The sequence below is a fragment of the Colius striatus genome, chromosome 1, assembly GCF_028858725.1.
Source record: "Colius striatus isolate bColStr4 chromosome 1, bColStr4.1.hap1, whole genome shotgun sequence".
Taxonomy (NCBI): Eukaryota; Metazoa; Chordata; class Aves; order Coliiformes; family Coliidae; genus Colius; species Colius striatus.
Window position 1 is genome coordinate 829,579 of NC_084759.1, and position 13,529 is coordinate 843,107.

At 59.8% G+C, this 13,529-nt stretch overlaps 1 protein-coding gene across 1 annotated transcript in view; it reads right to left on the minus strand.

Annotated features, from left to right (window-relative positions):
- Positions 1–13,529, minus strand: part of STIM1 (stromal interaction molecule 1) — a 120,166-nt gene that overhangs the window by 35,983 nt on the left and 70,654 nt on the right. Inside the window, 3 exon segments of the mRNA XM_061990052.1 lie at positions 960–1,137; positions 9,807–9,922; positions 11,791–11,902. Coding sequence (XP_061846036.1) covers positions 960–1,137; positions 9,807–9,922; positions 11,791–11,902 — 406 coding nt within the window.

Consider the following 13,529-nt stretch of genomic DNA (forward strand, 5'->3'; position numbering starts at 1 on the left):
TGGCAGTGCCCAGGGGCAGGGTGGCTGGGGCTGGGAGCAGCCTGGGCTGGGGGATGAGTCCCTGCCCATGGCTGGGGGTTGGGACTAGCTGATGTTGAAGGTCCTTTCCAGCCTAAACCATTCTATGACATGATTCTATGGTAAAACACGACACCAAAGCAGCTTGTAAAGGAAACAGAACCGTGTGGGAGCAGGTGTGGCTGGGCTTCACCACTCACCATCCAGATCCCATGTGCTGGAGCCCACCCTGCAGGGGGAGATGCTGCTCCTGGATGTTGTTACTTTGCTCAAGTGGCTTCATTGTGGTAATGTGAAGGAGTTGTTACCCACAGACCCTCACATGGCACACTGCAAGTGCAAATGACCAGCACACAGGCACCAAAGATGCTGAGGGGCTGCAGCATGTGTGTGAGGAGGAAAGGCTGCAGCCCTGGGGCTGCTCAGCCTGGGGAACAGAAGCCTGAGCTCAGGGGCACCTCAGCAACACTCACAAGCACCTAAAGGCTCCTGCAAGGTGCTGAGAGGCTCAGGAGCAAGTGCTTTGGTGCTGAGGGGAGGGAGCCCTGGCCCAGGCTGCCCAGGGAGGGTGTGGAGGCTCCTTCTCTGAGGTTTCCAACCCCAGCTGGACACGTTCCTGTGCCCCCTGAGCCAGGGGCAGCTGCTGGAGCAGGGGCTGGGCTGCAGCAGCTCTGCAGGGCCCTGCCAGCCCCCAGCACTGGGGGATTCAATGAAAGAGCAAGTCAAGAGAGCACATGTACACACATGTGCAGGCTGGTAACAGAAGTCCCTCCTGAGCCAGGCCCCAGCTGAGCTGCTGAGGCTGACTCGGGGTCAGGACGCTGCTGACTCTGGCACGTGGCAGCACAAGAGCTGAACCTGAGACCTGCACGAGGCACAAGCCTGCAGGGAAGGCTGAGGGCTCAGTGCCCCAGCTGTGTGTGGGGCTGCACAAAACCTACCTTTCTTGCAGGTCATGGAGAGACTGCTCAGCCCTGTGGAGCCCCTCGAGGTCCTTCATCATCTTCTTCATGTGCTCCTTGGAGTAGCGGTTCTGGATGTAGGCGAACCAGCAGCCGCCCACCCCGATGACGATGGACACCACCAGCATGAAATCCTTCAGGTGGTTGTGTCGGGTCACTGCAAGAGAGCAGAGGTGCCACTGAGCCCAGGAGGAGCTGCATGAGTAACCCCACCACGCTTGGCTCTCAGCAGGGCTGCACAGGGCAGCTCCAGCTGCTGCCAGAGGAACCACAGCCCAGGCTTCCACGGTGAGGCACGTGGCCACCGAAGGGAAAACCGACCTGATGGCTTTTATCCAGAATGGGGAAGCAAAGCAAGATGCCCAGGGAGGGTGTGCAGGCTCCTTCCTTGGAGGGCTTCAAGACCCCCCTGGACACGTTCCTGTGTGACCTGATCTGGGTGGGAGCTGCCTCTGCAGGGCTGGATGAGCTCTAAAGGTCTCTCCCAGCCCCCACCGTGCTGTGACTCCATGTGGGGGAAGGAGAGTGAAGAAATGGGGCTCTCAGTGCTAAACAAACCCCCAAACCCACGGCTCAAGTGGGTTTTCTACTGTTTATCACTCAGCAAAGCTCAGGTAAGCAGAGACTGAGAGAGCTAAAAATGGGAAAGAGCAGCTCAGGTGAGTCACTGAGGCTGAAGGTTCAGCAGCTGCAGCTTTTGAACCAAACCAGGGTCAGGTCACTCTAGACAGAGGGAAGAAGGTTCTTGCAAGGAAGGTGCTGAGGCCCTGGCACAGGCTGCCCAGAGAGGCTGTGGCTGCCCCAGCCCTGGCAGTGCCCAGGGGCAGGTTGGCTGGGAGCAGCCTGGGCTGGGGAAAGGGTCCCTGCCCATGGCTGGGGGTTGGACCCTGATGAGATTTAAGGTCTCTTCCCACCCAAACTATTGTTGCTTAAATGCACCAGCTGGGCTGCAAGCTTCCCAAGAAGCAGCCAGGTGAATGTGGTGCTCTGGCTGCAAGGAGCTCCTCCAGAAAAGCCTTTCCATGCTATCTGAAGCTTCAGAGGCTTTGGAAGCTTGATCATTGCCCCACATCCCTTCCAACAGCACCTTGACACGAAGCAGATGCACGAACAGAGGCTTCAGCCCACAAGAGGAGGCCTCAGGGCATCGCTCAGGCTGAGCAGAAGTAACTGCTGTCGGGTCTCTTGTCAAACATCCCAAGGAAAGGTTAAAAGCAAAGGCTCTTCCACCCTCTGGAGGGATGAGAACGCCCCCAGCTGAGGCAGGAACGAGACTGGTGGTGCCCCCACCCCTCCTGATGCCTGAGGGAAACCAGGGAGAGGGCCAGGAGCCATTCCCAAAGCCCCCCCCAAGGACTCTGCTGCAGTCAAGGGGTCAGATGCAGAGATGGGAGGTTGTTGCTGGTGAGCAAAAGGTGACAGAGGGAAGGTGAAGAAGAGGAGGAGGCTGATGGGTTTGAGCCAGGAGGTGACTGCTGGATCCAGCTTGGCTGGAAATGGCTTTTCTCACACCTCTCCAATAAATGACCTGGCACAGTAAAGGCAGAGACAGAGAGGGGGCTGTGGGAGAAGCTCCATCAAACACAACAGCAGGTGACACCAACAGTTCCCTTCTCACACACTGAGGCTCATACAGAGACTCCCCAGTGGCTCACTTACAAGTCACAGACACATCAGTTCTAGCACTACCAAGAGGAATAGACCCAGAGACACAGACACAAGCACTGGAAGGGGCTGCCCAGGGAGCTGGTGGAGTCTCCAACCCTGGGGGGATGCACAGACGAGGTGCTGAGGGCCATGGCTTAGTGCTGGGTCTGTTCCAGCTGAAATGGTTCTGTGATGGGGATTTGGCCACAGGGAATCACTCACAGGATGGCAGAGGCTTGGACTCAGGGCAGGGAGCACTGGTGTGACCTGAGGGGCTCTGAGCACACAGCAACCTGAGCTGCCCTGCTGCAGATGGGCCCTGAGAGCCCCCAGCCACGGCACAGGCATTGCCAGGAGCTGCTCTCTGGGCAGGAGCCAGCAGGGTGCCCAAGCTGGTGAGCTGCAGAGCTCCCTGGGCTGCAGGCAGGGGCTGGAGCTACTGGTGCTGTCACCCCACGTGAATCCTGGCTGGGGTGCAGATGGGCTCCCCTCAGAGCTGAGACACGGCTCCCAGGTCACACAGAGCAGCCTGCAGCCTGCAGCACACCCTCCTGGGCTCTCCCTGCCAAGGGTGGCTGTGAGGAGATGCCTCAGGGACTCCCTGCTGCAGGCTGCCCACTGACACCCCAGCATCACCCAGTGCTAAAGACCTGAAGCTCCTCGAGCCCAGCCACCAGCCCACCACTGAGCTGGGGAAGGGGAAGGGGACTCCACCACCTCCCTGGCACTGCCATCCCACCTCACTCTGCCACCTGCTTGGGACTGGAGCCTCCAGCTGAGGCAGAGGCATCTGGGCACAAGCCTCCCACTGCCCTGTTCTCCTCCCTGGGATGACTCAAGGCACTCCCATCACTGCTGTGAGCAGGCTCCTTGCACCCAACGTGTGAAACACTCAGGGGTTTCCTCTGAAGGCAGCTTAAGGCACTGCTCACTCCTCTCTCTGCAACAGGCTCTGGGTGAACGAGGCTGGTTGCCCCAGCTCAGCTCTGGCACCAGCAGCAGTAGCTGCATCCAGCTGCACTGCTGCAACACCAACACTGCAGCCACCCTCCACACACCAGCTTGAGGAGGAGGAGAAACAGCATCCCTGCTCAAGATAAACCCCCTGCAAGCTCACAGACACTGCTGCAAGCTCGTCCAGAGGCTACAGGCTTGTCCAGAGGCAGGTGAAACAGCTTGACAGCACCTCAAAACCTGACCCTGAGTGTCTCAGAGAGGCTCTGGCTAAAGTCCAGGTAGCACCTCTCCCCTCTGTCACTTGACCCCTCCAGTCTCAGCCCTTTCTGACCCATTTGCTGTGACTTGGCAACATCTCCCCAGCAGAGACAGGCCCTGGATGTGCAGCAGCCCAGGTCAGGAGCTCTGCAGCAAGCAGGAGGGCAGCTGGGGCAGGAGCAGAGACAGGCAATGTCATTCCTCACACAGCACCCTGAGCCCAGCAGCACCCTGAGCCCAGCAGCACCCTAAACCCAGCAGCACCCTGAGGCCAGCAGCATCCTGAGCCCAGCAGCACCCTGAGCCCAGCAGCACCCTGAGCCCAGCAGCACCCTGAGCCCAGCAGCAGCTGCCATGGAAGGGGGGCTGGGATGAGATGAGCTTTAAGGTCCCCTCCAATCCAAACCTTTCTGTGATCACAGCAGCAGAGCTGGAGTCAATGGGGAAGAGCAACCTGGGACTGGGAGTTAAGAGCTAAGGCTGTAAGGTACAGCAGAGGGTGGGAAGGGGCTTGGAAAGAACCTTCAGAACCATCTCATTGCAACCCCAGCCATGGGCAGGGACTCATCCCCCAGCCCAGGCTGCTCCCAGCCCCAGCCAACCTGCCCCTGGGCACTGCCAGGGCTGGGGCAGCCACAGCCTCTCTGGGCAGCCTGTGCCAGGGCTCAGCAGCCTCCCAGGGAACAGCTTCTGCCTCCCAGCTCCCCTCAGTCTCCCCTCTGGCCCTCTGGAGCCAGCAGCCCTTGTCCTGTCCCTCCAGCCCCTTGCACAAAGCCCCTGCCCATGTTCCTTGGGGGCCCTTTAGGGGCTGGAGGCTGCTCTGGGGTCTCCTGGAGCCTTCTCTTGCCCAGGCTGAACACCCCCATCTCTCTCAGCCTGTGTGCAGAGCAGAGGGGCTGCAGCCCTCACACCATCCCTGTGGCTCCTCTGGGCTCACTGCAGCAGCTCCAGGTCCTGCTGTGGGTGCCCAGAGCTGCAGGGGGGGACAATCCCTCCCTCACCCCGCTGCCCACGCTGCAGCCCTGGCTGCTGGGGGCTTTCTGGGCTGCCAGAGCTTGTTGTTGGGTCATGTTGAGCTTCTCAGCACCCAGCACCCCCAGGTCCTTCTGCCCAGGGCTGCTCTCAGTATAGACACTCAATACATCCACATACACCCACCCCTCAAATGCCCTTCCCCATACTCAGGTGCCACTGACACGGCTGCACCAAACACTCCTGGTGCTGGGCTGGTCCTTGGCTTGATGAGCCTGGCACACAGCACTGCCACAGCAGCACAAGTGCCAGACAGGCACTGCCAGCACAGCAGGCTCCAGGAGAAATGGGAGCTCTGCAAATCACTGTGCATCCCTCAGGGTCTGGCAGCAAGGGGAGGCAGACAGAGCACAGACTTTCATGCAGGAGCTGGCAGGAATAGCTGCTGCAGGACAGGGCTGCAAGCACTGACAGGAGAGGTGTTCTGGCATTGGAATCATCCAGTGCTGGGGCTGGCAGGGCCCTGCAGAGCTGCTGCACCCCAGCCCCTGCTCCAGCAGCTGCCCCTGGCTCAGGGGGCACAGGAACGTGTCCAGCTGGGGTTGGGAACCTCCTGAGCAGGAGCCTCCACACCCTCCCTGGGCAGCCTGGGCCAGGGCTCCCTCCCCTCAGCACCAAAGCACTTGCTCCTGACCTTTCAGCACCTTGCAGGAGCCTTTAGGTGCTTGTGAGTGTTGCTGAGGTGCCCCTGAGCTCAGGCTTCTGTTCCCCAGGCTGAGCAGCCCCAGGGCTGCAGCCTTTCCTCCTCACACACATGTTGCAGCCCCTCAGCACCCTGAAACCCCTGATCATAAACCACCTTCTCCTGGCTCAGCCTCTGCCCAGCCCAGGCCACCCACAGCAGAGCTGAGGGGGCTGCAGCACCTCTTGCCAGCCCATGGGTCAGAGCAACCAGGGCACATCCAGCTCCTGCAGCCCAAGTTGCCAGCTGTGATGGCAGCGGGTCCTGAGCAAGGCACCTGTGGCAGAATCACAGATCTGTTTGGTTAGAAAAGCCTTTGGAGCTGCTGGAGTCCAAACCTCACCCTGCCACAGCCACCCCTGAGCCCTGGCCCTGGCTCCCAGCACCAAGAGCCGTGGCTGGGCAGAGCTGGGCTCAGCTGGTGCCTCCCAAGGCTGCAGGAGGGGAGCCAAGTGCAGCAGGAACAAACGACTTCTGCACTTGGTTTTGTTTCCTTCTCCTTTTGGAGGGGAGAAGGCAGAATGAGAGTTTCACCACAGATGTCCTGACTGCTCCTGGCACCCCAGCTCTGCAGCACAGCCTGCTCAGCTCTGAAGCCAAGGGAGAAGCTCAACAGTCACCTCAGGAGTCCCAGCAAGGAAAACACAAGAGCTGAAGAGTAACCTCAGGTGTGTTTAACTGGGTCCCACCAAGGCAGATGCAAGCTCTGAGCTGCACTCTGAACAGCTTCAGGGAGCTGCTTGCTGACCACAGGCAGGATGGGTGATGTGGAATCAGCAGCTGAGCAGCATTTTGCCTTGCCAAAACAGGAGAGAAGCTCCCTGCAGGGAAGGATCAGCAGCTCAGGGACAGCTGAAGCACCACAGCACCAAACACACACCAAGAACTTTGCTTTGAAAGGCACAGGGATGAAGCAAGAGCTCACCAAATGCCCCTGATGGCTCCTGGAGTCCTCCTCTCTGCTGAGGCCAAGCCCCAGTCCCTCTGGAGTACTGAGCACCCTGCCATTGCCCCTTAAAGGGCACCCAAGCATCAGGCCCTGACTCACTGACTGGGTGCTGCTGGCACATGGGCTCAGCCCTCAGGGATGCTCTGAAGTGTACTAATGGGGCAGAGCTGGTTTTGGCTCTGGGTGCAGGTAACTCAAACAGCAGCCCATGGACTGCAAAGTGCAAAGTAAACCCCAGGGGTAAATTCATCTGATGTTTGGTTAAGAGAGTCTGTTCCATTAGACAAATCATCAACAGGGCTGGAGATCACCATCAGCTGTGCTTTTGATGCCAGGGTGGGACACAAAGGGGCTGTGCTGAAAGCTACACAGTGACTTCACTGAGCACCAGATGCTTCATCAGGAGCAACAACCACTCAGGTTGCTCAGGAACCTCCAGCAAGTGCCAGCTCTCACCTGGGAAACTCCTCCCTTGCCTGGTGCCTGCCCTGTGCTGCTCTTGATCCCACTCAGCCAGTCAGTAAATCACAGATCACTGGGGCTGGAGAAGCCCCTGGAGCTGCTGGAGCCCAGCCCTGAGCTCACCCTGCCACAGCCAGCACTGAGCCACAGCCCTCAGCACCTCACCCCAGGGCTTTGGGATCCCTCCAGGGCTGGGCACTGCCCCAGCTCCCTGGGCAGCCTGGCACAGGGCTGACACCCCTCTCAGGGACACAGTTCTGCCTCAGCTCCAGCCTCAGCCTCCCCTACCATCATCACACACACACACAGAGTCTGCACCAGCCCTGTGTGATGCCACTGACCCAGCAGAACCTTCAGCTCCTCACACAGGCAAAGGAGAAACAACAAGCCCTCAAGCCTTTCATATGCCTTTTAATACCTGGAAGCAAAAGTGGCTGCTTGTATAAGCCAGGCTTCTAATTCACTGGAGTGGAGTGCCCAGCCCTGCAGGGACCCCAAAGCCTGGGGTGAGGTGCTGAGGGCTGGGGCTCAGTGCTGGCTGTGGCAGGGTGAGCTCAGGGCTGGGCTCCAGCAGCTTCAGGGGCTTCTCCAGCCTCAGTGATCCTGTGATCAAACCAAACCAACTCCATGGTACCTCTGGCAAAGCTCTTCAGTGCCCTGCTTTGCTCTGTGCACACATCTGCCCAGGATCTCCCTCCCTGCAGCAGGGATTTGGGCACAGGCTGCACCAAGAGCTCGATGGCAAGAGCCAGCCTGTGCCTTACCCCTGGCCACTGAGGGAAGAGCCCAGTGAGGGAAGCTGTGTGAGCTGATGGAGGGGAACCTGCTGCAGCAGGGGGCTGGACTGGATGAGCTCTAGAGGTCCCTGCCAACCCCCACCATGCTGTGAGTGTCACACAGAGCAAAGGTTCACCCTGGCTGCAGGATCTCACAGCAGCACATGCTGAAACCCCCCCAGAGGGGGCACAACGTGCTGATTCTGGTGGTGGGAACCTCCAGCTGCCAGCAATGAGAGCTGGGGGAAGTCCTGGGCCAGGATTTGGGCTCAGGCTATTGCATTTGCACCATGGTAGGAGAGCAGCCCCCTGCACTGCCTTCAGCCCTCAGCACAGCTCTCAGGGACTCAGCAGCACTGCATCAACTGGCTCCAATCTGCCCCAAACCCATCCTGGCTGCACTGTGCCAGGCAGGAACAGGCCCTGACCAAGCTGTGCTTGTGTTTGCCCCACAAAGGCAACCTAAAGCTCATGAGACAGGCCTGAGAGAGCCAGAGGGAGACACAGGCACCTTGAAGAGAGCAGACATGAGGCAGGCACAGGGAGTGCAGGAGCACCCCAAGCAGTGCCAAGCATCACAGGGCTCCTGCAGCACACTGACAGCCTGCCAGCAGCACCAGAGGAACCCAGCCCCTCACTGTCATCCACCCAAAACGCCTCCCCATCCATCTCCTGGCCCAGAGGCAGGTTCCCTGCAGCCTGAGCCCCTGCCAGAGCCCCACAGTCCCAGGAGCAGGCAGGGGGTGGCTGCCCTCACACAGAACCCCCAGCACAGCCCCAAACCTCCCCTGTGCTCAGCACTGGCTGGGCAGGAGGGAGGGGAAGGTTTTCCCCCAGGGATGTGGAGGATGCCAGGCCAGAGGTGCAAAGGCAGAGCTGGCAGACAGCACTCCCCCAGGGCACAGAGCTGCTCCCTGGAACCCAGAGCAACCTGTTTCCCTTTCAGGGGAACTGCTGCAGGGGTGATGTGCCCACGTGGGGCTGGGCAGGGCACAGCCTGGCTCACACAGCTCTGTCCTTGCTGTTCACAGCCACACAACAGAGTTCTCACCCTTGGAAAAGACCTTTCAGATCAGCCACTCACACCACACTGCATGAAACCACAGCCCTCAGCACCTCACCCCAGGGCTTTGGGATCCCTCCAGGGCTGGGCACTGCCCCAGCTCCCTGGGCAGCCTGGCACAGGGCTGACACCCCTCTGAGGGAAACAGTTCTGCCTCAGCTCCAGCCTCAACCTCACCTGGGGCAGCTCCAGCCCCTTTCCTCTTGTCACTTGGGATAAGAGATGAACCCCCAGCTCCCTGCAGGCTGCTGTGAGGGAGTGTCAGAGAGTGCTGCTGTGTCCCCTCAGGCTCCTCTTCTCCAGCCTCAACACCCCCATTCCCTCAGCCCCTTGTGCTCCAGCCCCTTCCCCAGCCTCACCCTGCAGCCTCTGTCTCCAGGCTCTTGCTCCTTCAGCCCTCTTGCTCCAACTCCAGCCCCTTCCCTCTTGTTTTGGAGCTCAGGAGCAGAGACTGACCCTCCAACCTCAACCTCCCCTGGGGCAACTCCAGCCCCTTCCCTCTTGGCCTGTCACTTGGAGCTCAGGAGCAGAGACCAACCTCCCCAGGCACAGGCTGCTGTGAGGGAGTGTCAGAGAGTGCTGCTGTGTCCCCTCAGGCTCCTCTTCTCCAGGCTCAGCACCCCCATTCCCTCAGCCCCTCCCCAGCCCCTTGTGCTCCAGCCCCTTCCCCAGCTGCCTCCTGCTCAGCCCCTGGCACCAACCCCCCCAGGCCCTTTCCCTGCAGCAGTTCCCAGCCCCTCTGCCCCAGCCTGGAGCTGCCTGGCCTTGGGGTGGCCCAAGGGCAGGATTTGGCCCTTGCCCAGCCTCATGCCATTGCCCTGTGCCCATGGCTCCAGCCTGCCCAGGGCCCTCTGCAGCCCCTCCTGCCCTCACACACCCTCACACCCACCCAGCTGCAGCCTGGCTGTTACACAGCCCTGGGGAACACGCTGGTGCAGCACTGGGCAGCCTCAGATCCCTGTGGTGGGCAGCCCCAGGGCTGGGCAGGGTTGGTACTTACACAGGGGAGGCCCAAACAGCACCGTGTCCAGAGCCTTGAGCTGCAGCTTCTGCCGGTGGCTTCGGTCCGTCATCCTGAGCACCGTTCCCATCATGGTGGCATTGTTCACTGCCAGCCTGCACAGGGCACAGCCAAGAGCCAGGTCACCCCCTGCACCACCAACTCACCCAGAGGCAGCAGGGTGCAGCCCACAGGCCCTGCAGAGCTCAGCAGCACCACACAGACCCCGGGGGCTCCATCCCTGAGCTGTGGCTCCTGCACAGGGCAGAGCCTTTGGCTGCACTTGGGGAGAGGAGGAGGAACAGAGGCCAGCCCTGTTCCACTGGCCCTGACAACACAGGGGCCAATGGCTTCCCAACAAGGCAGGTTTAGAGTGCTGCCAGACACAATGGATCTGACCCAAGGCTGCAGAGCTGACCTTGGACATCCTTCACAGGCCCTGAGACCAGAGTGTGGGCACTCCACACTGCCTCAGCCCCTGCTCCCAGCTCACCCCTCCTTAGGCAGTCTGCAACCCCTTCCAATAACAACCAGTGACCCTGCACCAAAGAGCTGTGCTGGGCTGCTTCAGGGCAAGTCTGAGCCAGCAGCTCCCCTGAGGAACACAAGGCTCAGTCTCCTGTGCTGGAGTATCCAGGAGCAGCAGCACACACCAGCACACACCAGCACACACCAGTGCAGAGACACACAGAGCACTTGTCTGGTGGGGAGGGGCTGAGGGAATGGGGGTGTTGAGCCTGGAGAAGAGGAGCCTGAGGGGAGCCAGGAGCCCTCTCTGACACTCCCTCACAGCAGCCTGCAGGGAGCTGGGGTCAGGCTCTGCTCCTGAGTGACAGGATCAGAGGAAAGGGGCTGGAGCTGCCCCAGGGGAGGCTGAGGCTGGAGCTGAGGCAGAACTGTTTCCCTGAGAGGGGTGTCAGCCCTGTGCCAGGCTGCCCAGGGAGCTGGGGCAGTGCCCAGCCCTGGAGGGACCCCAGAGCCCTGGGGTGAGGTGCTGAGGGCTGTGGCTCAGTGCTGGCTGTGGCAGGGTGAGCTCAGGGCTGGGCTCCAGCAGCTCCAGGGGCTTCTCCAACCCAAAGGCCTCTGTGACAATGAGCAACCCTTGAACTTGGCATTTAAGTGCAGCTTTGATGCAACCCAGAGATGCTCCTTTGCTGAGGGTGATGAGCAGTGACAGAAAGCTCCATGGCTAGACTGGGGGTATCAAGGAAGCTGTGGCAGAGCCAGGCCACAGCCCAGAGCTGCTCCACTCAGGGTTTGAGCTCTACATCTGTTGCATCAGGCACAGGCAGGTGAAGTGCAGCACAGAAACCAGCAAGGTCAGTGTGCAGGAGCATGCAGCTCAGCCTGCAGCCTCCCACCCTCTGCACACACACATGCAGCTGAAGCAGCCCCTGCAGAGAGGCCACAGCAACCACAGCAACCACAGCAAAGCCACAGCAGCCACAGCAAAGCCACAGCAACCACAGCAAAGCCACAGCAAAGCCACAGCAAAGCCACAGCAAAGCCACAGCAAAGCCACAGCAAAGCCACAGCAACCACAGCAAAGCCACAGCAAAGCCACAGCAACCACAGCAAAGCCACAGCAAAGCCACAGCAAAGCCACAGCAAAGCCACAGCAAAGCCACAGCAACCACAGCAAAGCCACAGCAGCCACAGCAACCACAGCAAAGCCACAGCAAAGCCACAGCAAAGCCACAGCAGCCACAGCAAAGCCACAGCAAAGCCACAGCAAAGCCACAGCAGCCACAGCAACCACAGCAAAGCCACAGCAGCCACAGCAAAGCCACAGCAGCCACAGCAAAGCCACAGCAGCCACAGCAGCCACAGCAAAGCCACAGCAGCCACAGCAGCCACAGCAGCCCCAAAGCACAAGAGGAGCAGGACTTGGCTCTGTGCACCCCAAGGGACTGCAGAGGGGGCTGTGAGCTGCCTGTGCCCCTGGCACACATCCCCCAGCAACACAAGAGCACTGGGCACTGACCTGGGCATGGCATGTCCACTCAGCTGCAGCTTTCTGAAGGTCTCCTCGTACTGGGGCAGCTCCACGTAGGTAATGAGCCACTGCACCACCTCCTCAACTGTCCAGTTGTACACTGTGGGGGAGGCAGAGCAGCAGCTCAGGGTCTGTACCAGGCCATGGCAGTCACCAACCCAGCAACCACAGCACAGCTCCAGCACATGGAGCTCCCCCTGGCACCTTCAGCAAAGGAAAACACACCTGCAGGGCTCAAGCACGTCCCTGCTGTGCAGGGAGCTGAGGCAGGGTGCTACACCAGGGGGCCCTTCACCAGCCCTCTCTGGGACACTCAGGGCCACCCTGCAGCCCCTCAGCCTCTGCCTGCTTGCTTGTGTCATTGCTTTTGCTATGGGCTGCTACACATTTGGCCTTGCCAGACCTGCTGTGCCTAAGGACTGCTGCTCCTCTGACAACAAAGGCTCCTCCTGGTTGATTTGACACTGTGCTTCCAGCTCCAGGAGCAAAAACCATGCAAAGAGGCCATCAGATAAAGGAGCAGCCTCAGCCAGGTGATGCTGCCCTGGCAGCCTCTTGACACATCACCACAAGGGCCTGGGGCTGAGGTCCTTGCAGAGGGAACACCCAGAGTGTTGGCAGCAGCTCAGTGTGAAATCACCCAACTCCCAGGAAAGGCTTCACCACACCCCAGCCCCCTGAAACACCCACCCTGGCACCTCTCCCAGAGCCTCACCCCTCCCTCCACAGCCCTGGACCACCTCAGCACCGATTCCTTTATCAGTGCTGGAAGAAAATGGTTGTGAACAGCTGGAGGAGGAGATTTGCAGCAGGAGGAGATTTGATTTGCAGCAGGAGATTTGCAGCAGGAGATTTGCAGCAGGAGGAGATTGATTTGCAGCAGGAGGAGATTGATTTGCAGCAGGAGGAGATTGATTTGCAGCAGGAGGAGATTGATTTGCAGCAGGAGATTTGCAGCAGGAGGAGATTTGATTTGCAGCAGGAGGAGATTGATTTGCAGCTGGAGATTTGCAGCAGGAGGAGATTGATTTGCAGCAGGAGATTTGCAGCAGGAGGAGATTTGATTTGCAGCAGGAGGAGCAGTGGGTGCAGCAGCCCAAGGGAACCAGCTCAACCTCTCTCCTCAGCTGCCTCCCCAGTGCACTGGGGGGTTACTTTTGGAGCCCACACACAGCTTCAAAGCCCCAGACAAGGGAACCTTTGGAAATGATGGGGAGGCTTAGACTGGGCATTGGGAAAGACTTTTGATGAAGCACTGAGCAGGCTGCCCAGGGAGGTGGGGACTCCCCATCCCTGGAGGGCTTGAGAAGATGCACAGATGACTGGATGAGCTCTAAAGGCCCTTTCCAACCCCTGCCACGAGGTGCTGAGGGCCTGGGGTTACTGGTGGCTGTGGCAGTGTGAGGGGAGGGCTTGGACTCTGTGATGCTTCTGACATTGCAGCTCAGTTGTGTTGCCTTTGCAGCAATGGAAGGAAGGCAAAGAAAACCCTGCAACAGATGGGTTTGAACAGGGTACATGGCCATGGTTTCATTTACTGAGCTGCTGTCTTTGCTTGGCACAGGCTGAGCTCCTGCAGCACCTCCTGAGCCTCCAGCAGCCCCCAGAGCAGTGCTGCACATCACCCAGTGCTGCTGCCCAGCACCTCCCAGCCCAGCCTCCCTCAGTCCCTCTCCAGCAGCCAAGGGCAGACAAGGGCCCATTTACAGCTGTCCCCAGGAGCTGCA